Here is a 25,580-nt window from a genome sequence, read left to right on the forward strand (position 1 = left end):
TGTATATAGTACTCTGGGCTGTGCTGTATATAGTACTCTGTGGGCTGTGCTGTATATAGTACTCTGTGGGCTGTGCTGTGTATAGTACTCTGTGGGCTGTGCTGTATATAGTACTCTGTGGGCTGTGCTGTATATAGTACTCTGTGGGCTGTGCTGTATATAGTACTCTGTGGGCCGTGCTGTATATAGTACTCTCTGGGCTGTGCTGTATATAGTACTCTCTGGGCTGTGCTGTATATAGTACTCTCTGGGCTGTGCTTTATATAGTACTCTGGGCTGTGCTGTATATAGTACTCTGGGCTGTGCTTTATATAGTTCTCTGTGGGCTGTGCTGTATATAGTTCTCTGTGGGCTGTGCTGTATATAGTTCTCTGTGGGCTGTGCTGTATATATTACTTTGTGGGCTGTGCTGTATATATTACTTTGTGGGCTGTGCTGTATATATTACTCTGTGGGCTGTGCTGTATACTACTGTGTGGACTGTGCTGTATACTTCTACGTGGGCTGTGCTGTATACTACTGTGTGGTCTGTGCTGTATACTACTGTGTGGTCTGTGCTGAATACTGCTGTGTGGGCTGTGTTATCTACTACGCGAGCTGTGCTATAGTATGCAGGCTGTGCTGTATACTATGCGGTTTGTGCTATATAATATGCGGGCTTTGCTATATACTATGGGGAGTATATTATATTCTATGGGGGAGGCCATGTTATGTACTATGTGGCTGTGTTATATACTATTGTGGGGGTATATTATATTCTATGGGGGAGGCTGCGTTATATACTATGGGGGGCTGCATTATATTCTATGGGGGGCTACATTATATATTATGGGGAGGTGGGCTGTATTATATTCTATGGGGGTTACATACTCTGGGGTGGCTGCATTATACTCTGTGGGGTGGCTGCATTATACTCTGGGGTGGCTGCATTATACTCTGGGGTGGCTGCATTATACTCTGTGGGGTGGCTGCATTATACTCTGGGGTGGCTGCATTATACTCTGGGGTGGCTGCATTATACTATATGTGGGCTGCATTATACTGTATCGAGGACTATGGGGAATACGTTATACTATATGAAGAACTATGGGGTGCATTATACTATGGGAAGTGAATTGTACTACATGGATGACTGTGGCGGTGCATTATACTATATGGAGCACTATGAGGATTGTATTATGCTATATGGAGGACTATGAGGATTGTATTATGCTATATGGAGGACTATGAGGAGTGTATTATACTATGTGGAGGACTGAGCAGTGTATTTTAATATATGGAGGACTATAGGGAGTGTATTATACTATATGGAGGACTATGGAGCACATTATAATATATGGAGGACTATGGGGTGTATTTTACTAAACAAGTAAAATGCTGCATATTCGGATTGTTTTTGCTGGAACAAAAAGCCTTGTTGTCAGCAGCACATTGCCAGTGTAAACTGTAGATGTGCTGCTGAAAACATGATACTGTATGGTGATCTATTAGTGATCGTTCTGTCTCATCATTATTCCTCAGCTGGTGGAAAGAGGCCGGGAAACAAGCGTTGAACAACTTCAGTATTGTCGATCAAACTCGTTTAGCGGCCTGAACTCAGCGCACGTAAATACAACAGAAAGGCTTCTGTGTGATGTGCAATATGTTAGCATTTGGGGACCCATTTTAAACTTTGCCTAGGGCCCCACTTTGCCTAAAACCGGACCTGCCTACAAGTGTACAAAGATATTATACAGTCACCATGTAACAAGTGGGCCTGTGTAACTTCAAATGCCAGGGCTGAATTTTAGTCCCAGTCCGGCCCTGGCAGCATCTGTGTGTATAGGTGTATGTGTGTATATAAGTGCGTGCCGTGTGTGTGTGTATATAAGTGTGTGCCGTGTGTGTATATAAGTGCGTGCCGCGTGTGTATATAAGTGCGTGCCATGTGTGTGTATATACTGTAAGTGCGTGCCGTGTGTGTGTATATACTGTAAGTGCGTGCCGTGTGTGTGTATATAAGTGCGTGCCGTGTGTGTGTATATAAGTGTGTGCCGTGTGTGTATATAAGTGCGTGCCGCGTGTGTATATAAGTGCGTGCCATGTGTGTGTATATACTGTAAGTGCGTGCCGTGTGTGTGTATATACTGTAAGTTCGTGCCGTGTGTGTGTATATAAGTGCGTGCCGTGTGTGTGTATATAAGTGCGTGCCGTGTGTGTGTATATAAGTGTGTGCCGTGTGTGTGTATATAAGTGCGTGCCGTGTGTGTGTGTATATAAGTGCGTGCCGTGTGTGTATATAAGTGCGTGCCGTGTGTGTGTATATAAGTGCGTGCCGTGTGTGTGTATATAAGTGCGTGCCGTGTGTGTATATAAGTGCGTGCCGTGTGTGTGTATATAAGTGCGTGCCGTGTGTGTGTATATAAGTGTGTGCCGTGTGTGTATATATAAGTGCGTGCCGTGTGTGTATATATAAGTGCGTGCCGCGTGTGTATATATAAGTGCGTGCCATGTGTGTGTATATAAGTGCGTGCCGTGTGTGTATATAAGTGCGTGCCGTGTGTGTGTATATAAGTGCGTGCCGTGTGTGTGTATATAAGTGTGTGCCGTGTGTGTATATATAAGTGCGTGCCGTGTGTGTATATATAAGTGCGTGCCGTGTGTGTGTATATAAGTGCGTGCCGTGTGTGTATATAAGTGCGTGCCGTGTGTGTGTATATAAGTGCGTGCCGTGTGTGTATATATAAGTGCGTGCCGTGTGTGTGTATATAAGTGTGTGCCGTGTGTGTGTATATAAGTGCGTGCCGTGTGTGTGTATATAAGTGCGTGCCGTGTGTGTGTGTATATAAGTGCGTGCCGTGTGTGTGTATATAAGTGCGTGCCGTGTGTGTGTATATAAGTGCGTGCCGTGTGTGTGTATATAAGTGCGTGCCGTGTGTGTATATAAGTGCGTGCCGTGTGTGTGTATATAAGTGTGTGCTGTGTGTGTGTATATAAGTGCGTGCCGTGTGTGTGTATATAAGTGCGTGCCGTGTGTGTATATATAAGTGCGTGCCGCGTGTGTATATATAAGTGCGTGCCATGTGTGTGTATATAAGTGCGTGCCGTGTGTGTATATAAGTGCGTGCCGTGTGTGTATATAAGTGCGTGCCATGTGTGTGTATATACTGTAAGTGCGTGCCGTGTGTGTGTATATAAGTGCGTGCCGTGTGTGTGTATATAAGTGCGTGCCATGTGTGTGTATATAAGTGCGTGCCGTGTGTGTATATAAGTGCGTGCCGTGTGTGTATATAAGTGCGTGCCATGTGTGTGTATATACTGTAAGTGCGTGCCGTGTGTGTGTATATAAGTGCGTGCCGTGTGTGTGTATATAAGTGCGTGCCATGTGTGTGTATATAACTGCGTGCCGTGTGTGTATATAAGTGCGTGCCGTGTGTGTATATAAGTGCGTGCCATGTGTGTGTATATACTGTAAGTTCGTGCTGTGTGTGTGTATATAAGTGCGTGCCGTGTGTGTGTATATACTGTAAGTGCGTGCCGTGTGTATATACTGTAAGTGCGTGCCATGTGTGTGTATATACTGTAAGTTCGTGCCGTGTGTGTGTATATAAGTGCGTGCCGTGTGTGTGTATATAAGTGCGTGCCGTGTGTGTGTATATAAGTGCGTGCCGTGTGTGTATATAAGTGCGTGCCGTGTGTGTATATAAGTGCGTGCCATGTGTGTGTATATACTGTAAGTTCGTGCCGTGTGTGTGTATATAAGTGCGTGCCATGTGTGTATATAAGTGCGTGCCGTGTGTGTGTATATAAGTGTGTGCCGTGTGTGTGTATATAAGTGCGTGCCGTGTGTGTATATAAGTGCATGTCATGTATGTATGTATAAATGTGTGCCATGTTTGTATGTGTGTGAATAAATGCATGCCATGTATGTGTATAAGTGCGTGCCATGTATGTGTATAAGTGCGTGCCATGTATGTGTGTGTGTGTGTATAAGTGAATGGCGTGAGCGTGTAAGTGTGCCATGTATGTGTATGCGTGTATAAGTGCGTGCCATGTGTGTGTGTATAAGCATGTGCCGTGTATGTGTGTGTATATATATATATATACTAGATGGCAGCCCGATTCTAAAGAATCGGGAGTCTAGAATCCATATATACTTTATTTATTCAAATGTAAGAATAATACAATTAATAAATAATAGTAAGAAAGAACAAAAAATGGCTGCACTCACCAGCTCTTGACAATTCTTGACAGTACGGCACATTTCTGATTGGTCGCTCGCGGCAGGCGGCAACCAATCAGAAAAGTGCCGCGCACCACGAAGGCATATATCTTTGTCCACCCTGAGCGGGTGTAGGACGCTGGTGACGTCACTTATCTCCGGACATTATCTCCGGACAAAGCCACGGAAGTTGGCACAAATTGCCGGAAGTAGTATTCTAGGCAATTATATATTAGATTTTAATGTTATCAGTGTTTACCTTTGAACGTTTATATTGTATTGTCCTGTCACCAGCCATGTGTACGATTATCGGCCGAAAGCCTCTCTGGAACCAATAATCACCCCATGTTCATAAACGTGTCAAATTTGATCTATAATATACTTTAATATACATTACTTTAATCTTTAATATACTTAAGAACAGGGCCCCAGACATCACACAGGGGGTCTGAAACACCGCACAGTGGTCCAAAATATCGCTGTGCTCTGCCTGGGGCCCCATATGCTGCCTGGGGCCCCTGTGCTCTGCCTGGGGCCCCATATGCTGCCTGGGGCCCCTGTGCTCTGCCTGGGGCCCCTGTGCTCTGCCTGGGGCCCCATGTTCTGCCTGGGGCCCCTGTGCTCTGCCTGGGGCCACTGTGCTCTGCCTGGGGCCCCATATGCTGCCTGGGGCCCTTGTGCTGTGCCTGGGGCCCCATATGCTGCCTGGGGCCCCTGTGCTCTGCCTGGGGCCCCTGTGCTCTACCTGGGACCACTGTGCTCTGCCTGGGGCCCCATATGCTGCCTGGGGCCCCTGTGCTCTGCCTGGGGCCACATGTTCTGCCTGGGGCCACTGTGCTCTGCCTGGGGCCCCATAGGCTGCCTGGGGCCCCTGTGCTCTGCCTGGGACCACTGTGCTCTGCCTGGGGCCCCATATGCTGCCTGGGGCCCCTGTGCTCTGCCTGGGGCCACTGTGCTCTGCCTGGGGCCCCATATGCTGCCCGGGGCCCCTGTGCTCTGCCTGGGGCCCCATATGCTGCCTGGGGCCCCTGTGCTCTGCCTGGGGCCCCTGTGCTCTGCCTGGAGCCCCATGTTCTGCCTGGGGCCCCTGTGCTCTGCCTGGGGCCACTGTGCTCTGCCTGGGGCCCCATGTTCTGCCTGGGGCCACTGTGCTCTGCCTGGGGCCCCATAAGCTGCCTGGGGCCCCTGTGCTCTGCCTGGGACCACTGTGCTCTGCCTGGGGCCCCATATGCTGCCTGGGGCCCCTGTGCTCTGCCTGGGGCCCCATATGCTGCCTGGGGCCACTGTGCTCTGCCTGGGGCCCCATATGCTGCCTGGGGCCCCTGTGCTCTGCCTGGGGCCCCATATGCTGCCTGGGGCCCCTGTGCTCTGCCTGGGGCCCCTGTGCTCTGCCTGGGGCCCCTGTGCTCTGCCTGGGGCCCCATGTTCTGCCTGGGGCCACTGTGCTCTGCCTGGGGCCCCTGTGCTCTGCCTGGGGCCCCATATGCTGCCTGGGGCCCCTGTGCTCTGCCTGAGGCCCCTGTGCTCTGCCTGGGGCCCCATATGCTGCCTGGGGCCCCTGTGCTCTGCCTGGGGCCCCTGTGCTCTGCCTGGGGCCCCATGTTCTGCCTGGGGCCCCTGTGCTCTGCCTGGGGCCACTGTGCTCTGCCTGGGGCCCCATATGCTGCCTGGGGCCCCTGTGCTCTGCCTGGGGCCCCATATGCTGCCTGGGGCCCCTGTGCTCTGCCTGGGGCCACTGTGCTCTGCCTGGGGCCCCATAGGCTGCCTGGGGCCCCATAGGCTGCCTGGGGCCCCTGTGCTCTGCCTGGGACCACTGTGCTCTGCCTGGGGCCCCATATGCTGCCTGGGGCCCCTGTGCTCTGCCTGGGGCCACTGTGCTCTGCCTGGGGCCCCATATGCTGCCTGGGGCCCCTGTGCTCTGCCTGGGTGTAGGACACTGGTGACGTCACTTATCTCCGGACATTAGCTCCGGACATTAGCTCCGAACATTATCTCCGGACATTAGCTCCGGACATTATCTCCGGACATTAGCTCCGGACAAAGCCACGGAAGTTGGCACAAATTGCAGGAAGTAGTATTCTAGGCAATTATATATTAGATGGGCATTACAAATACATGGTGCTTGAACAGCGCTACCAGCTTTACAGCAGCACTTTTCACACACGGGACTGGGGGGCGCGCTTACTTTTGCACCCGGGGCCGGGGGCGCGCTTACTTTTGCACCCGGGGGCGCACTTACTTTTGCACCCGGAGGCGCACTTACTTTTGCACCCGGGGGCGCACTTACTTTTGCACCCGGGGGCGCACTTACTTTTGCACCCGGGGGCGCACTTACTTTTGCACCCGGGGGCGCACTTACTTTTGCACCCGGGGCGCACTTACTTTTGCACCCGGGGCCGCACTTACTTTTGGTGGGCGGGGCTCCTCGGCCTCCGATTTGGTTGGTGGGGCCCCTTGTCCTCCGATTTGGTGGGTGGGGACCCTCGGCCTCCGATTTGGTGGGCGGGGACCGGCCTCCGATTTGGTGGGCGGGGACCCTCGGCCTCCGATTTGGTGGGCGGGGACCCTCGACCTCCGATTTGGTGGGCGGGGACCCTCGGCCTCCGATTTGGTGGGCGGGGACCCTCGGCCTCCGATTTGGTGGGCGGGGACCCTCGGCCTCCGATTTGGTGGGTGGGGACCCTCGGCCTCCGATTTGGTGGGCGGGGACCGGCCTCCGATTTGGTGGGCGGGGACCCTCGGCCTCCGATTTGGTGGGCGGGGACCCTCGGCCTCCGATTTGGTGGGCGGGGACCCTCGGCCTCCGATTTGGTGGGCGGGGACCCTCGGCCTCCGATTTGGTGGGCGGGGACCCTCGGCCTCCGATTTGGTGGGCGGGGACCCTCGGCCTCCGATTTGGTGGGCGGGGCCCCTCGGCCTCCGATGTGGTGGGCGGGGACCCTCGGCCTCCGATTTGGTGGGCGGGGCCCCTCGGCCTCCGATTTGGTGGGCGGGGCCCCTCGGCCTCCGATGTGGTGGGCGGGGCCCCTCGGCCTCCGCTTTGGTGGGCGGGGCCGGGCCCCTCGGCCTCCGCTTTGGTGGGCGGGGCCGCTCGGCCTTCGATTTGGTGGGCGGGGCTCCTCGGCCTCTGATTTGGTTGGCGGGGCCCCTCGGCCTCCGATTTGGTGTGTGCTCTGCCTGGGGCCACTGTGCTCTGCCTGGGGCCCCATATGCTGCCTGGTGCCCCTGTGCTCTGCCTGGGGCCCCTGTGCTCTGCCTGGGGCCCCATGTTCTGCCTGGGGCCCCTGTGCTCTGCCTGGGGCCACTGTGCTCTGCCTGGGTGTAGGACACTGGTGACGTCACTTATCTCCGGACATTAGCTCCGGACAATAGCTCCGGACAATAGCTCCGGACAATAGCTCCGGACAAAGCCACGGAAGTTGGCACAAATTGCAGGAAGTAGTATTCTAGGCAATTATATATTAGATACACATTTTTTGCATTACTCTAACTTGAATATATGTTAGTATATGTGTATGGCTGGGTATAGACACACAGTGATAGCGTGTGAGTGTAGTGTGTGTTTGTGTGTCATGCACTTTTTTAAATACTGGCTGAAGAACAGACGAGAGTTTATATATATATATATATATATATATATATATATATATATATATATATATATATATATATATATATACATATACACTCACCGGCCACTTTATTAGGTACACCATGCTAGTAACGGGTTGGACCCCCTTTTGCCTTCAGAACTGCCTCAATTCTTCGTGGCATAGATTCAACAAGGTGCTGGAAGCATTCCTCAGAGATTTTGGTCCATATTGACATGATGGCATCACACAGTTGCCGCAGATTTGTCGGCTGCACATCCCAAAGATGCTCCATACAAGGCAGGATGGATCCATGCTTTCATGTTGTTTACGCCAAATTCTGACCCTACCATCCGAATGTCGCAGCAGAAATCGAGACTCATCAGACCAAGCAACGTTTTTCCAATCTTCTACTGTCCAATTTCGATGAGCTTGTACAAATTGTAGCCTCAGTTTCCTGTTCTTAGCTGAAAGGAGTGGTACCCGGTGTGGTCTTCTGCTGCTGTAGCCCATCTGCCTCAAAGTTCGACGCACTGTGCGTTCAGAGATGCTCTTAGGCCTACCTTGGTTGTAACGGGTGGCGATTTGAGTCACTGTTGCCTTTCTATCAGCTCGAACCAGTCTGCCCATTCTCCTCTGACCTCTGGCATCAACAAGGCATTTCCGCCCACAGAACTGCCGCTCACTGGATTTTTTTTCTTTTTCGGACCATTCTCTGTAAACCCTAGAGATGGTTGTGCGTGAAAATCCCAGTAGATCAGCAGTTTCTGAAATACTCAGACCAGCCCTTCTGGCACCAACAACCATGCCACGTTCAAAGGCACTCAAATCACCTTTCTTCCCCATACTGATGCTCGGTTTGAACTGCAGGAGATTGTCTTGACCATGTCTACATGCCTAAATGCACTGAGTTGCCGCCATGTGATTGGCTGATTAGAAATTAAGTGTTAACAAGAAGTTGGACAGGTGTACCTAATAAAGTGGCCGGTGAGTGTATATATATATATATATATATATATATATATATATATATATATATATATATATATATATATATATGTCAAAATTGGAACAGCATCACATATTACCGCAGTTGTCGTGCAGCGCTTTCCCAACCCAATTTCAGTTGGCCTCCAGTAATAAAGATAAAAAAAGGAAAACAGCACAAAAATGAAAGAAAAAAACGTGCTTTAATGCCTGAATGGCGTGGCAACGTTTCGGATATAGTATCCTATATATAGTATACTATATCCGAAACGTTGCCACGCCGTTCAGGCATTAAAGCACGTTTTTTTCTTTAATTTTTGTGCTGTTTTCCTTTTTTATATATATGTGTATATATATATATATATATATATATATATATATATATATATATATATATAACATGTTGGCAATCGTGCAACAAATGAGCAAAATGCTCATATATAGGACATTTCATAACTTTCCCACATTGTTATGAAAAAATTACAGCACATCCTGCACCCAATGTATTATATAATATATTTAAGGAGACAGAGTCTGTCCATTTGATACCAACTCCACCAAAATTGACACTGACTCCAACTCGCCAGCCCTGCTGCTTATGACATGAAACTGTATGGGGACAGATTCATCTACTAGTGTTCTGTCCCCATCGTTCTTCATTAGCCGGTGTAAAGAGGCCGAGAAACAAGAGCCAAACGACTTCAATATTGTAGATCACACGCATTGAACGGCCTGAACTCAGCTCATGTCAATACAACCAAAATGTTTGAGAGTCATGGTGCAGTATGTGAGCATTGGGGGCCTCATTTTAAACTTTTGCCTAGGGCCCCACATTGTCTAAAACCGGCCCTGATTATCCCTACAGTGTAATTGTAAGGGAGTGAAGGATGATGTTCCCTTTTACTTTTCCTCCTTAACAGGTCCGGACATTGAATATATTACTAAAATGTATATATGTTATTATATTATGGTGCTGCTACACTTATAGTGTATTACCACTGTCTATTCAATTGGTACTGCTACATCCCTTGGTGTAATGCCATTAGTGTTAAATGTATATTGTTATACACTATGTAAGAATAAGGAAAGTGTTGTGTGTAGGATTGGCTACTAGATGGGTGCCATCCTAGTGCACACAAATCACAGTTAGTGGATAGAGTTAGCATAGGGTTAATTACGTAGGAGGGGCTGCTGCTTGGTAAGCTAGGGAATAGTTTCTAGAATAAAGTAGTAGGGTGGGAGCGCCCAAAGGGTCCACACAGGCTATAGGCCCAGGACACATCAGCAGTTCTGTAACGTTGAAAGTGAAGTCTAGACATCCACAGCAGTAGGAAGAGAATATGTAGCACCCCCACTGCCGCAGGGCCAAGGGGTACCCGGTACCGGGTCTCTGAGTCTCTGCTCCGGGGTTGTCACGGTGGCTAGACCCGGTCCGTGACCCTGCCGAGGGGCGTACAGTGATAAATGTAGATAGTGGTGGTGGTGCGGTGCGGTAAATAACGAGGACACCAGGTTGCAGTCTCTTTACCTCTTTACTGAAGGTCTCTGGGTCCTCAGTCCAGAATACGGTTCACCAGGCTGCGCAAGTCCGGCCGGTCCAATGGCACCTCCAGAGTTCTCCTCACAGGTGGAAATCGGTGCCTTCCTTCTAGCGCTATGTGTTGTGGTCCTTCCCTGCTGTGCTTACGGAAAGTCCCCCACAACCGTTGTGTCTGTTTCTTAAGTTCCCTCACAACTCGATTAAATGATGTTCTTCTAATCCTCCGTCCCTCCCTGATGTTCTGGTTGGGACAGCACCCGTTTGACGGGTAGGCTCGGAGCTCTTCCGGGACCCTAGAGTCGCCCCTCTCCACAAGGTGCCCCCCAAGACTGCATAGGTGATTTAAGTTAGACAGCCCGCCTTAGACTGACTGTCCTGCCGCTGTTTGGAGTATTGCTTGAAGCTGAATGTTATGATACTCCCTCGGCGTTCCGGCCACCGGTAGTGCGCCTCAGTAGGATGTTGCTTCGGTCTTACAGCACGACTCCTACTGGTATTTCTCCTTTTGCGTGATCTCGTTTCTCACTCAGCACAATCTATCTCTCTTCTAATCCTTTCTTGGGCACCGCCGCTACCCGGAGCAGGCACGGTCCCGTTACGTTCGTTCAAGTTGCCAAGCCTCTGTCAGGATCCCACCCCTGACAGAGACCCTACTGTATCTTCCCCCCACAACACCCTCTGCCACAAGGTGTTGCCTGGTTCCAACCCAGTCAGCTTTCTGATCTAACTTCCTGCCTGACCCCCAGTTTACCCACTATGGTGGGGAGTGGCCTAGTGAATAGAACCCTTAGCTCCCCCCGGAGGCCCGGCTGTGAAATGTATTGGTGTCTGTGATACCTGATCAGATGAACTCCTTCAGTGCCATCGGACGCACCATAGCTCCCCTTAGTGGCGGAGCCACAGTACTGCAACGACCAGGACTCTGGGGCGCTGCAAATACAGCAGGCCTGTACAGCAAAGAAGCCTAGGAAGCATCAAGATGGGGCTGCTCTTTGCATGGGCGGACACTCTAAGGACCAAAATGGTCAGAGGACCCCGCAGAAGCAGTGAGTACAGATAGAAGAAACTGGGCATCTACACGTAGTGCAGCACAGAAGGGCAGTTTACTCTCCCAGTGGCAACCGTCTCCGGTAATTAATGAACGTGAGTCTAGGGCAAAACAGACCAAGGGATGCTTAACCATAGCGGAGCTGTACAGAGAGTATTCAGAAGAACCATCAGGGATGGTCCGACCCGGACCTGTGCTATGTAATCATGAGAGAGGTGCAGGGAAAGACAAGGAGCAATGCACTTTGAAGCCTGTTGTAAATGCTGTAAAGACTCGGATGTGCTAAGTACAGTATCTAGTAAAGATGTTTTTGTTCAAGTTTATTTGGACCGTGTCTCAATCACTTCAAGCCCGCGTGCTGAAGGTCTCTCAAAGCAAGGGGAGAGCCCTGAAGGAAGCGGACCTGTAGGCACAGGTATGTTGACTAGTGGGTGTAACTTTCCTGTGAGGGGAGGCCAGGACACAGAAGCACAGGTGTCCTCGGCCACCACGACTACAGTCTTGTCTTACCCCTTCATAATCAGTGTGGCCAGTGCCTGTGTAGGGACACACACCACCTGTAAGGCTATGTTCACACAATCACTATTTGGTCAGTATTTTACCTCAGTATGTGTAAGCCAAAACCAGTAGTGGGTGATAAATAGAGAAGTGGTGACGTGTTTCTATTACACTTTTCCTCTGACTGTTCCACTCCTGGTTTGGGCTTACAAATACTGAGGTAAAATACTGACCAAATACTGCTAGTGTGACCGTGGCCTACGAGGAATAGTATCACCCGGCTGTGAATGCATTCATGAACTACAAAGGAACAGCACACAGAATGATCCAGAATTGTATTTTCATGGGCATACACATCTTTACTAAAGATGTCAAGAGGTTTGAGAAAAATGTTCAATTCCCCTGTTAGTGATAGAAATTGTAAAATAAAAAGAAACTGGGCAGGACTCAACCCCCCGACCCCGATTCACGAGACTTTTCTTACTGTCCTCAGACTTACTCAGCAGGAAGGAGGTCTCCTTGCAGCTCAGACAGTGATGTTCTGTGGCCCCCGTACACCCCGAACATTTCTTATGACATGGTACACAGTCCCCGTATTCGTCGGGATATTCCTGAAGCGTACACACCATGTATGGGACACAGTTGCCCTGTCTGTTTTTAGAAAAACCTTCTTTACATTCATCGCAAATGTCTGAGGCATGACAAGTCTTACAGTAGTTGTCACAGTCTGAAAATATTAAAAGGAGGAAAGCAAATCAATAAAACAAAAAACATGCCAAAGCCAAACACCAGAGATAGAATTTACATCTGTTGTACCTTGGCAATGTACTTCTCCTGTTGCACTGAAGGTTCCTTGTGGGCATCTACCCAGACATTCACCTTTATAAAGGAAAAACTTAGGACTGGCACATTTCTCACAGTCATCTCTATCAGGTCCGCTGCATTTTGCACATATGGAATGACAGGGCACACAACTGTCATCTTCCTCATAATATCCATCAGGACATGAGCTCAGACATTTGTCTTCATGGAGGAAATAATAAGGCAAGCATGCTGAGAAGAGACAAAAGCCAAATGTAATGTAACTTAGTGTTCTCTTTCCATGTTATTATTCCTATTATTATTTTTACTCTTTACACTCATGAAAACAATAATGTCCATGTGTGTGTAGGTGTTGGGGGCATATATTCAGATAAATAGAGGCTGTATCCAAATGTGTACAGAATAACCCTTTAGTGGTGGTAACAGTCTGCTGACATTTTTACAGATCGGTGTGTGCGGAATAGAAGAACAATGTACTATACTAAAAAAAGAAGTAGAGCACAGTGGTAGCACTTGTTAATTAGAGCTATATACTGACATTTCCATTAGATTACACACTTGCTATGTGAGGGTGCTATTACCAGTAAACTCAGATATTAGCAGAAAAGAGGTAATGTGGTCATCTAGTACAGTTTCCCCTTACAACCAAGGAAGGGTCTCTGGGCAATAAACTGATTAATAGTGTTTCCCTTTGCGGATCCACCGCATTCAGATTTAATCTGTAGGAAAACTGCCTCGGAGTCCTCCTACTATCTGCTCAGAGAATACTACAGCAGAGACCTTATCAGTGGCTACCAGGGGCAGTATATTGTACTTGTACTGAGCTCCCAAAGCCGCTAATACAAGTACATATAGCTGCATATGGATTGTGCCCGTCTCATGATGCAACAGGACGCACACTGTTAAGATGTCTTCGTAAGTCGAGGAACAAGAACAAAGAGAAAAAAAGACAGCAGAGAATAAACGCCTCCTAGTAGGAAGAACAAAGCAACAAAAAAAGGCAGCAGAGAATAAACTCCTCCTAGTAGGAAGAACAAAGACAAAAAAAAAGGACAGGAGAGAATAAACTCCTCCTAGTAGGAAGAACAAAGCAAAAAAAAAGGACAGGAGAGAATAAACTCCTCCTAGTAGGAGGAACAATGCAAAAAAAAGACAGCAGAGAATAAATCCTAAAAGTAGGAAGAACAAAGCAAAAAAGACAGCAGAGAATAAACTCCTAGTAGGAAGAAAAAAGCAAAAAAAGACAGCAGAGAATAAACTCCTCCGAGTAGGAAGAACAGAGCAAAAAAGACAGCGGAGAATAAACTCCTCCTAGGAGGAAGAACAAAGCAAAAAAGCAGAGAATAAACTCCCCCTAGTAGGAAGAACAAAGACAAAAAAAAAGGACAGGAGAGAATAAACTCCTCCTAGTAGGAAGAACAAAGCAAAAAAAAAGGACAGGAGAGAATAAACTCCTCCTAGTAGGAGGAACAAAGCAAAAAAAAGACACCAGAGAATAAATCCTAAAAGTAGGAAGAACAAAGAAAAAAAGACAGCAGACAATAAACTCCTCCTAGTAGGAAGAACAAAGCAAAAAATATAGCAGAGAATAAACTCCTCCGAGTAGGAAGAACAAAGCAAAAAAGACAGCAGAGAATAAACTCCTCCTAGTAGGATAACAAAGCAAAAAATATAGCACAGAATAAACTCCTCCGAGTAGGAAGAACAAAGCAAAAAAAGACAGCAGAGAATAAACTCCTCCTAGTAGGAAGAACAAAGCAAAAAAGACAGCAAAGAATAAACTCCTCCAAGTAGGAAGAACAAAGCAAGAAAAAAACAGCAGAGAATAAACTCCTCCGAGTAGGATAACAAAGCAAAAAATATAGCACAGAATAAACTCCTCCAAGTAGGAAGAACAAAGCAAGAAAAAAACAGCAGAGAATAAACTCCTCCGAGTAGGACGAACAAAGCAAAAAAGACAGCAGAGAATAAACTCCTCCTAGTAGGAAGAACAAAGCAAAAAAAGACAGCAAAGAATAAACTCCTCCGAGTAGGACGAACAAAGCAAAAAAGACAGCAGAGAATAAACTCCTCCTAGTAGGATAACAAAGCAAAAAATATAGCACAGAATAAACTCCTCCGAGTAGGAAGAACAAAGCAAAAAAAGACAGCAGAGAATAAACTCCTCCTAGTAGGAAGAACAAAGCAAAAAAAGACAGCAGAGAATAAACTCCTCCTAGTAGGAAGAAAAAAGCAAAAAAGACAGCAGAGAATAAACTCCTCCTAGTAGGAAGAACAAAGCAAAAAATATAGCACAGAATAAACTCCTCCGAGTAGGAAGAACAAAGCAAAAAAAGACAGCAGAGAATAAACTCCTCCTAGTAGGAAGAACAAAGCAAAAAAAAAAAAGCAATTAATAAACTCCTCCGAGTAGGAAGAACAAAGCAAAAAAGACAGCAGAGAATAAACTCCTCCTAGGAGGAAGAACAAAGCAAAAAAAGACAGCAGAGAATAAACTCCTCTGAGTAGGAGGAACAAAGCAAAAAAAAAAGACAGAAAATAAAATCCTCATAGTAAGATGTTTGAATAGAGAAGTTAATTAGTTTAATTGTCATTGATTATTTGAGATGGGCAAAAAATAGTGGGGAAATTGCAATATCTCTTCAAATTGCCTTCATAAGCATAGAATTAAAGGGAGTCTGTCACCAGTTGTATGCCTCACAAAACTAAGGACTACATAAAATAGGCTTTAAAGAAGCACTTCAATCAACATTTTTATCCGCTTAGTATATTGCAATCATCACATTATATAGCACTATGTGCTTACAATTGCTCATTTTGCCTTTTTACCCAGATAATGTTTTCCATTAGGTCTATGACATCACATGATAACAAACTGAATTCTTTTAAGCCCTTTATAGAAAAAGGAGGTCAATTTTCTCTGTATGAGTTATAACTCACTGCAAAATTCCCTGGCAGGGGTTGATGAGAGAGGGGGGAGCAACTGGGTCTGGAAGTGAAGAGGGGGATGATAAATGCAGGGACAAGAGACTTCCTGTTTCAAGATAGAGCAGCGAAAAAAAAAATTAGCTGGGTAGAAAAGCAAAATAATCAATTGTAAGTACACAGTGCTACATAATATGATGACTGCAAAACTTTAATAGGACTACTTCTTTAATTTAGGAAGAGTAAGGTGTCGTTAGTCTCTAGCAACATATTTTTCATAAAACAGAGGAAGCACAATTGATCTTGAGTACCTGTACAAGTTTTTTCATCCACACATGACATACAGTCAGAAGGACAGTGTTTGCAGATACCATCAATGTCTGTGAACTTAGCAGGGCAGGTTATCGTACATGTGGCTTGTTGTAGTACTTTAGGAGCGAGACATGATAAGCAGTAATCTGCTGTCTTTTCACATGTTCTGCAGTTCTCATCACATTCTGTGCATCCCTGTCCCTGGCCAAAGAAACCTCTGTTGTCAAGCATGAAATAAATAAAAAAAATTAAAATCATAGATAAAAAAAACAGTAATACAATTTATTTTATGTAGTTTACAGAGAAATCCTATATAACTTAATAGGGTAATTGCAATAGGGGAACATTAAAGAATGACATGCAGGGTGTAGACAGCAAGAAGATGCTAAAGTCTACTTGAAGAGTACGGTAATTTTTAATTACTTTTGATAAAATTGTTTCTTGCATTTTGTAAGTCACATGTGACCTGTTTACAGTTAGGCTACTCCTTTACAGCCAAATCACAGCTCTAAAAGTAGTCACAGAACAGCAAATTACAAAAATGTTTTTGGTTATGAGACTTGTCTGAGAGTTGCTATCGTGTCAAGACCTACGCAGACCTGTCAAATCAGGGATGTCAAACTCAAGTATACAGAGGGCAAAAATTAAAAGCTTGGACAAAGTGGCTAGCCAACCTTCATATTTATAAAAAAAAGTCAACAATTGAAGAAGGTTTTACTGTAAACTTTTTCATATGAAAACAAAACTAAAAGGGTTGTTCCACGAACAAAGTACTGGTACATTTTAATGAATACATCTTAGAACTAAGTATTGGAGAAATATAATATGTTATGCAAGAGCAGTAAAAAGCATATGGCCCAATGGCCTAATTCAAATATGTAATAACAAAGGATAAAAAGCCTTGATTGATACAGATAATAAACATTGATGGAATCAAAAGTGCCCCCCCAAACACAGTATAATCCCCCCACAGTGAACTTCACATGCACAGTATGACGATCCTACTGTACCCCTCCTTCATTCCCCCCAAAAAGCATGGGGACCCCATCACAGTTTGATTCTCCAACTGTAATCCCCACACAGCCCTTCATACGGTATAATGGCCACAAGAAGTGCTCCATACAGAATAATGGGTCCCACATAGTACTCCATATGGTATAATGGCCCCACATATAGAGATTAGCGAACTTGTTCGGAAAACATTCGCCAATCTCAAATTCGGCACGAATGTAGCACATTCGGATTTGTGTTCGGTTCAACAAAATTCGGTCACAGTCGGTAAATGATCGATTTACTACTAATGCTTTTGTTAAGACTTTGGCTAGGACAGTGCTTCTGTATGATGAGCAACGGGGAAGTGTTTTATAGGGGAAGGTGTTTGTGTATAGGTCAGGTTAGGTTATTTTTTTAATTAACCTAATGTGTGTACATTTCGGCAGCCAGTCAGGGCGCAGAAACTATCCACAATGTCCAGACACAATCGCTTCCGTCATTGACTGCCGAAGTCACATGTCCCTCTCCATATAAAAAGCGGATACGTTGTGTTGCTGGCGCCATTTTGTCAGTTGCTGCTGCAAGTCGTCATATAGTTAGATAGGATCCTGTCCTGTGTGAAATCGACCTTCCAGCATCTAACTAGTTTGTGGTAATAGTGTTGTGCAGGCAGAAGTCCAGCTAGGGTAAGCTGATGGGACTACGGTTCCCATCAGCCAACGCCTGCTGCCACTAATAACAATGAGAGCAGGAGCGGCTGATGGGAGTATTCATCAGCCAGCTCCTGTGCTATAAAAAAATCTAGAAAAAACTGTGTGGGTTCCCCTGTATTTTTAATAACCAGCCAGACAAAACTCACAGCTGGGGGCTGCAACCCACAGCTGTCAGCATTAACAAGGCTGGTTATCAACCAGCCTTGCTAAAGCAGACAGCTTTGGGCTGGTGTCCCCCGGCTGTTAAGGGGCCAGCAGTTCAAATTCATCACAGTGAAATTCTCCCAGTGAACTGCTATGAACTCGCCTCTACACCATGAGACTTTCTCATGGTGCTAGCGGGAATCTCACCTAGATCACCGCTGTTCAGTCTCGCATGGAATGCAGTGTCAGTGACTGGAGGTAACCTCAATGACGTCACCGTTGGTGGCTGCTGCTGCGCTCGCAGCAGCTCATTCATCAGTGGTTCTCAGCCTGGACGGTCGCATCTTGGCACTGTCCATGTTGAAAGCTATTAATCCCCAGACATGGATTACGGCGTGTCACAGAACGACGGACAGGTGAGGGATATTGTTGTTTTTTATTTCTGTTTTATTACAGGAGACGAGAGATTTAGTGGAATTAGGCGTTAGGTGAGTAAAACTGTGTTTGTTATTTTTAAATAAAAATGGACAAGTGTGTTTTGTTTTTATTTCAAATAAGACTTTATTCTGGCTGTGTCTTTATTTACAACTAGCAGAACCCGGCTACGCGTTGCTGTGGCTCTGTCTGGTTAAATGGAAAAAAAAGAAAAGAGAAAACGCACATTTCTAACATGTTTAATTTTACAGTGCTTGTGGGTATACAACATTTTTTGTTGTTCCAGTGTCTGTAGATATAGATATTGTCTGTTGACTGCTGAATCTAGAACATGCAACATATAATTGTCCATATAAGAAGCAATCCGTGTCTACTTCTAAACCTCGGTATTGTAAAGATTGGCCCTGAGCTTTGTTGATGGTGATTGCAAACACCAATCGAATTGGGGATTGCAATCTCTTAAATTGAAATGGCATATCCGTTGGAATCATAGGAATGCGAGGAATAAGGACAACTTGACCTCTGAAAGGTCCTGTCAAAATTGTTGCTTCTAAGACGTTGCTCATTCATTTTTTTTACTGCGGGCCATTGCAAAGCTTTAGCTGGTTGATATTTCGCAACATGATAATAGGCACACCGATTTTCAATTGCAGTACTTGCGGTGGCATCTGCGTCGCAGCGGTATTGCTTTCCTCTCGGGGAGAGTGGTGCTACGTTTGGAGGCAAAGAAGGATAACTGCATCCAGGTATCACAAACATGCAACACATTTCACACTCCAGGCCAGCAGGAGCTTCTGCTCCTATTTATTAGGTCACTATATATATATATATATATATATATATATATATATCTGGTAGTCTGTAGGGAAAGTTGGTGAGTCCCAGACCAGAGTCTGAGGAGGATGGAAGGTTAAAAGAGCTGTGCATGCCCTCAGAGCTGCAGCTCCCAGAAAGAGACATTAAAAGGCAGAATTGTATTGCAACGAGCATGAAGGAAGTCGAAGCAAAGGAGAGGATACCAGAAGGGGACCAGCCCCGCTCAAGCTGTCTCCTTCTGAGGCGCAACATCCCGGTATCCGGAACACCGAGTGAGTAAGGACCTCTACGCCTTATTTCAGAGACCGTCAGGACAGCTAATTGCAGGTTACCTGTCCGCACTTACACCCAGGAGGCACTGTGACACCTACAGAGCCGGGTTATCTAAGAGACCCTATAAACAGGCTCAAGTCACCAGTCATACGGGTATTGTCCTATCCTATATGGGGGACAGAGAGAGCGAAACATCGCATTTGTGAGACCCTTATGTGAAGCCATAGGCAGTAAGGGACTACACCACCGCAGCGCAAGGGAAGGCTACTGATTTCCACCTGGATAAGGGGACTCTGGACTTGCCTCCAAACCGGCCAGACTCTGCCTGCCCTGTGATCTGGTGACCTGGTCTGTGGATGCTGAAGTCTTCAGCAAAGGTAAAGAGACTGCAACCTTGTATCCTCGTTCTTCACTGCGCCATTCATCATTCACCATCTACACACCAGGAAGCCCTGGGGACATACTTCACCTGTGGGAAGGTATACCATCTAGCTGCCATAACATCCCCCCAGCGGACCCCTTAAAGCAGAGTCGGTCACCCTGACCGAATACCACAGGTGGCATCACGAACATTCCCCTTAAAGACCTTTCCCTTTTACACGGATGTCCCAGGGCCACGGGCTGGGTCAGCCACCATGACATTTCCCTGTGAACCGAAGGACCTGGTACCGAGTATCCCACTGCCCTTGGGGGGGGCGATCCACAACCCTGGCAGATCGAGTGAATTCAAAAATTCTGTTGAATAATTAACCACTTCATCTGCATCTACAACAGTGTCGACGGGCTTGTATTCAAGTGAATGAGGTTCGGGTTCGGATCCGGGTACTGTTCTGGTACAAACTTCCAGGTGTCCGCCCATCTCTAATAACAATGTTTCTGAGTTCCGGACTTTCATTGCACAGGCGGGTGTCACGGGAGGGTGGATTACAGCGATCAAGGGGGACTCATGGTACCAGAAAAACTATTACTGAAGGTGCAGGAGCTGAAAAACAAATTGAGGACAAAGAGGAAGAGGTGAAGGGCATGCAACAGTCAGGAGATGAAGAGGATAATGATCCCCTCTCTGTTGTCCATGGATGGTGGGAAGGGATGGAGGGAGCAACTTTGAGTGTTACTCTGCCACAACACACCATGGACTTGAACTTCATTGAAGTGCCCGATACATGAGCGCCTTCTTGCTGCACTATTTGCAACACGATGCCCGCATTGTTAGGATTAGAAATAGTGCTGACTACTGAGTTGCCACTCTGATAGAGTAAATTTTGCCAGATGCCTCCCCTGGAAAAGGACGTGCACATGCTGGAGTATCAAAACACGCTTGTAGACAATCTTAAGAGAGGTTTTCCCCAAGACAGCAGTGAGGCACACAGCGTGCATCGCAGTTGTAGAATTACATCCCTGGGAACGTCCACACATTTTTAAGTCGAGCCCATGCACCAGCACAACAGAGTACAAGTCTGACATATTGTGAACTACTGCAGAGGATGGTGCAGGAGTAGCTGAAGCTCAGTATAAATGCCATTAGGGGGAGTTGGACCCTTTTGCATTTTGGTCTTCAAAAATAGAAGAATGGCCTGAGCTTGCCTGTCACGCCGTGGAGATTTTGTCATGCATGTCAGCCAGCGTTCTCTCAGAACGTGTCTTCAGCCCTGCCGGTGGTGTCCTGACAGATAAGCACATTCAGCAGTCCCCTGAAATTGTAGCACACCTAACTTTCATCAAGATGAATAAGTCATAGATCCCCAGTGACTTTTGCACGCCAGTCCCAGACTGGGCAGACTAAGCTATGGTGTTGCTTTTGTCATGCATTGCTCTCGCGTTATTGAAGTCTGTGACACCTTTGTCATGGATTCTGTGTCTGTTGCTACTGCTGTAGATCTTACAAAATTTTTGGGAAATGTGGAGACTCCATGTTGGGTCTCCATCTGGTGGGTTGCCTGTAGTGGAAGGGGTGTCAGAGGCCCATTATACTATTTCTACTCTGGGAAAATTGTTGCTACTGTAGTGGTATGTGGCAATAATTTTTAGAAATGTTTGCACTCCAAGTTGGGTCTCCTTCATGTGTGTTGCCTGTAGCAGTAGGGCTCCCAGACAGGCAGGCCTGCACTTTCAGTCATCTACCCATGTTACTATCCTCAATTTTTTTTATAACATTTGTGGTCTACCAAGCTGATATTTGTGCCACTTGAGTGTGGCTGAGCAAAAAAGCAGTTTGAGCTGTTGTATGAGGAAATGGAGCTCCCAGCAAAGCAGGCCTACACCAGTCCTTCACCCACCTCTACTGTGGGTCAATTGATGCCACTTTTCCTTAGGTCTGCTCCAAATATTTGGACTCCAAATTGAGTCTCCTTCATGTGTGTTGCCTGAATTTGGCAGACCTCTCAGAGCACCAGGCCTACACCTGTCACTCACCTACCTGTTACTGATCAATGTTTCAGCTAGAAATGCTTTCCAAGACCTGTTCCAGGCCCCGTCCCATGCTGTTGTGAATTTGCTTTTTGCTCCCTCTAGTGGTTACTAGTTTTTTGACTCTGGTTTTTCTGTCATTCCTTTTATCCGCACCTGGGTCGTTAGTTAGGGGTGTTGCTATATAAGCTCCCTGGACCTTCAGTTCAATGCCTGGCAACGTAGTTATCAGAGCTAGTCTGCTGTGCTCTTGTCTACTGATCCTGGTTCCAGTTATATCAGCTAAGTCTGCCTTTTGCTTTTTGCTATTTGTTTTGGTTTTGTATTTTTGTCCAGCTTGTTCCAAATCTATATCCTGACCTTTGCTGGAAGCTCTAGGTGGCTGGTGTTCTCCCCCCGGACCGTTAGACGGTTCGGGGGTTCTTGAATTTCCAGTGTGGATTTTGATAGGGTTTTTGTTGACCATATAAGTTACCTTTCTTTATTCTGCTATCAGTAAGCGGGCCTCTCTGTGCTAAACCTGGTTCATTTCTGTGTTTGTCATTTCCTCTTACCTCACCGTCATTATTTGTGGGGGGCTTCTATCCAGCTTTGGGGTCCCCTTCTCTGGAGGCAAGAAAGGTCTTTGTTTTCCTCTACTAGGGGTAGCTAGATTCTCCGGCTGGCGCGTGTCATCTAGAATCAACGTAGGAATGATCCCCGGCTACTTCTAGTGTTGGCGTTAGGAGTAGATATATGGTCAACCCAGTTACCACTGCCCTATGAGCTGGATTTTTGTATTCTGCAGACTTCCACGTTCCTCTGAGACCCTCGCCATTGGGGTCATAACACCATGCGTCCATACTGCACAATTATACTATTTGTAGGCTGGGTCAATTGATGCCACTTTTCCTGGTGTCTGCCCCTAATATGAGCTGTTTGGGAACCTTTTTGGCCTCCCTTAAGGTGTTGTCTATGCATTTGGTTTGCCTCCCATTGAATTCAATGGGGTTCGGTTATGTTCGACGAACCGTTAACCGTGACATTTGCTGAATCGAAGCTTGAAAGGTTCACTCATCTCAATCCACATAGTGGTCCATACAGTATAATAGGTCCCACATAAAAGAAAAAGAAATACTCACCTTTACTCTTTCCCCCCTCTGCTCCAGTCTCTTCATGGTGTCTTCAGATCCTCTGCACATCTTGGTACACAAGGCGCGAAGTAATGACGTTATCGCCCCGATGCGCTGAGACATCAGATGTAGAGGGGGAATGATGGGAGAGGGAATGTTAGCTGATGCTCAATACTCCATCATTGCTTTCAACTGTATCTTTGATATAGTTGAAAGTGCGATCCTGGGCGTCACTGGCCAAGTATACTCGGGGAACTCGCCCAGCGACACGGAGCAAATATACTCACTCTGTGGGCCAAAGTTTGAAATATGTCAAATAGTCAATAGTCATCCTGCAGGTCTTCTGTGCTACTGCTATTCAGGTATAAACACTTCCACTTTACTCTGCAGTTACAGTCTAAAACGTTGCTGCATACTAAGTACCGTATATACTCGAGTATAAGCCGACCCGAGTATAAGCCGACCCCCCTAATTTTGCCACAAAAAACTGGGAAAACTTATTGACTCGAGTATAAGCCTAGGGTGGAAAATGCAGCAGCTACCGGTGAATTTCAAAATTAAAAATAGATGCTCCATACTGTTCATTATGGCCCCATAGATGCTCCACATAAAGCTGTGCCACATATAATGCTCTGCACTGTTCATTATGGCCCCATAGATGCTCCACATAAAGCTGTGCCATATACAGTATAATGCTCTGCACCATTCAGTATAGCCCCATAGACGCTCCACATAAAGCTGCCCCATATATAATGCTCTGCACACTTCATTATGGCCCCATAGATGCTCCATAGAAAGCTGTGCCATATACAATGCCCTGCACCTTTGATTATGGCCCCATAGATAGCTGTGCCATATACAATGCCCTGCACCTTTGATTATGGCCCCATAGATAGCTGTGCCATATACAATGCCCTGCACCTTTGATTATGGCCCCATAGATAGCTGTGCCATATACAATGCTCTGCACCTTTGATTATGGCCCCATAGATAGCTGTGCCATATACAATGCTCTGCACCTTTGATTATGGCCCCATAGATAGCTGTGCCATATACAATGCCCTGCACCTTTGATTATGGCCCCATAGATAGCTGTGCCATATACAATGCCCTGCACCTTTGATTATGGCCCCATAGATAGCTGTGCCATATACAATGCTCTGCACCTTTGATTATGGCCCCATAGATAGCTGTGCCATATACAATGTTCTGCACCTTTGATTATGGCCCCATAGATAGCTGTGCCATATACAATGCTCTGCACCTTTGATTATGGCCCCATAGATAGCTGTGCCATAAACAATGCCCTGCACCTTTGATTATGGCCCCATAGATAGCTGTGCCATATACAATGCCCTGCACCTTTGATTATGGCCCCATAGATGCTCCACATAAAGCTGTGCCATATATATAATGCTCTGCACCGTTGCCCCATAGATACTCCATATAAATCTGTGCAATATACAATGCTGCTGCTGCAATAAAAAAAAAAAAAAACACATACTCACCTCTCTTGCTTGCAGCTCCTCAGCGTCCCGTCCCGGCGTCTCTCTGCACTGACTGATCAGGCAGAGGGCGGCGCGCACACTATATGCGTCATTGCGCCCTCTGACCTGCACCGTCAGAACAAGAGGACGCGAAGACAGAGCGGCGCCCGGCGTGTGGAACGCGGACAGGTAACTATGAGATACTTACCTGCTCCTGGCGTCCCTGGCTCCTTATCCCGGACAGCTGGTCTCCGGGTGCCGCAGCCTCTTCCACTGTCAGCGGTCACCGTTACCGCTGATTAGAGGAATGAATTTGCGGCTCCACCCCTATGGGAGTGGAGTCCATATTAATTTCTCTAATGAGCGGTACCATGTGACCGCTGAACAGGGGACGAGCTGCGGCACCGAAGACCGTGGGACGGGCAGGGGGAGCACCAGGAGCGCCGGGACTAGGTGAGTATGCGACACGCTCTCTCCCCCTCACCCGCCGACCCCACCGCCGACTGTGACTCGAGTATAAGCCGAGAGGGGCACTTTCAGCCCAAAAATTTGGGCTGAAAATCTCGGCTTATACTCGAGTATATACGGTATGTAGAGGGATTTTTTTGCAGCTGTGAGAGAGGCATGGGCTGTCAGACACAGCTAGACTCCTCACAGAGATGGCAATCATGATTTATTAGCTTGCCTTTCTGTTTGCTGTATATACAACACCACTGTATACAGATTAGAAAGCACTGACAGTGCTTCCACCTCCAGACCCAGAGGTCATGTGATTGCTCTGCGTGCAGATCCTGATCTGAATAAAATCAGATAATGGTGAATGTACAGATTTGAGCAAAACCATTTGCAGGACCCTGGTCCAGCTGCCACATCCGGCAGCGGGACTAGAGCACTTTGAACTTCCTACTACCTACCAGCATATTCTGCGGCTCTTCTAATTAGCAGTTCCTGTAATGTCATGATGTCACAGCTTGAAGCACGTCATAACATCATGATGCAGGAGAAAATGGCCTAGCTGCCATGGAGTAATGATGTGGTCAATGGACCAGAGTCCTGTGATTCGATTTGCTCAACTCTTAATTTTTTCTCTGCAATTATGTTAGTTACCTTTTTTTTTTTTAGAAAGATTAAATTGATTCATCCATTCTCAACCAGTGTCCCAATAAGTTGTGAACCAATAGATCTGAACATTTGTTTTTTACGTCTAAGGGTACCGTCACACAGTGCAATTTTGATCGCTACGACGGCACGATCCGTGACGTCGCAGCGATCGTATGA

At 46.8% G+C, this 25,580-nt stretch overlaps 1 protein-coding gene across 1 annotated transcript in view; it reads right to left on the bottom strand.

Moving 5' to 3' along the window:
- The window catches only part of PCSK5 (proprotein convertase subtilisin/kexin type 5), a 738,778-nt gene that overhangs the window by 45,863 nt on the left and 667,335 nt on the right, over window positions 1-25,580 (bottom strand). Inside the window, exons 30-32 of the mRNA XM_077249026.1 lie at window positions 15,923-16,140; window positions 12,681-12,917; window positions 12,364-12,591 (exon numbers count right to left, since the gene is read on the bottom strand). Of these exons, the coding sequence (XP_077105141.1) occupies window positions 12,364-12,591; window positions 12,681-12,917; window positions 15,923-16,140 (683 nt within the window). The remainder of the gene's footprint in view (window positions 1-12,363; window positions 12,592-12,680; window positions 12,918-15,922; window positions 16,141-25,580) is intronic.

Source organism: Ranitomeya variabilis, chromosome 1 (genome assembly GCF_051348905.1).
Source record: "Ranitomeya variabilis isolate aRanVar5 chromosome 1, aRanVar5.hap1, whole genome shotgun sequence".
Classification (NCBI taxonomy): domain Eukaryota; kingdom Metazoa; phylum Chordata; class Amphibia; order Anura; family Dendrobatidae; genus Ranitomeya; species Ranitomeya variabilis.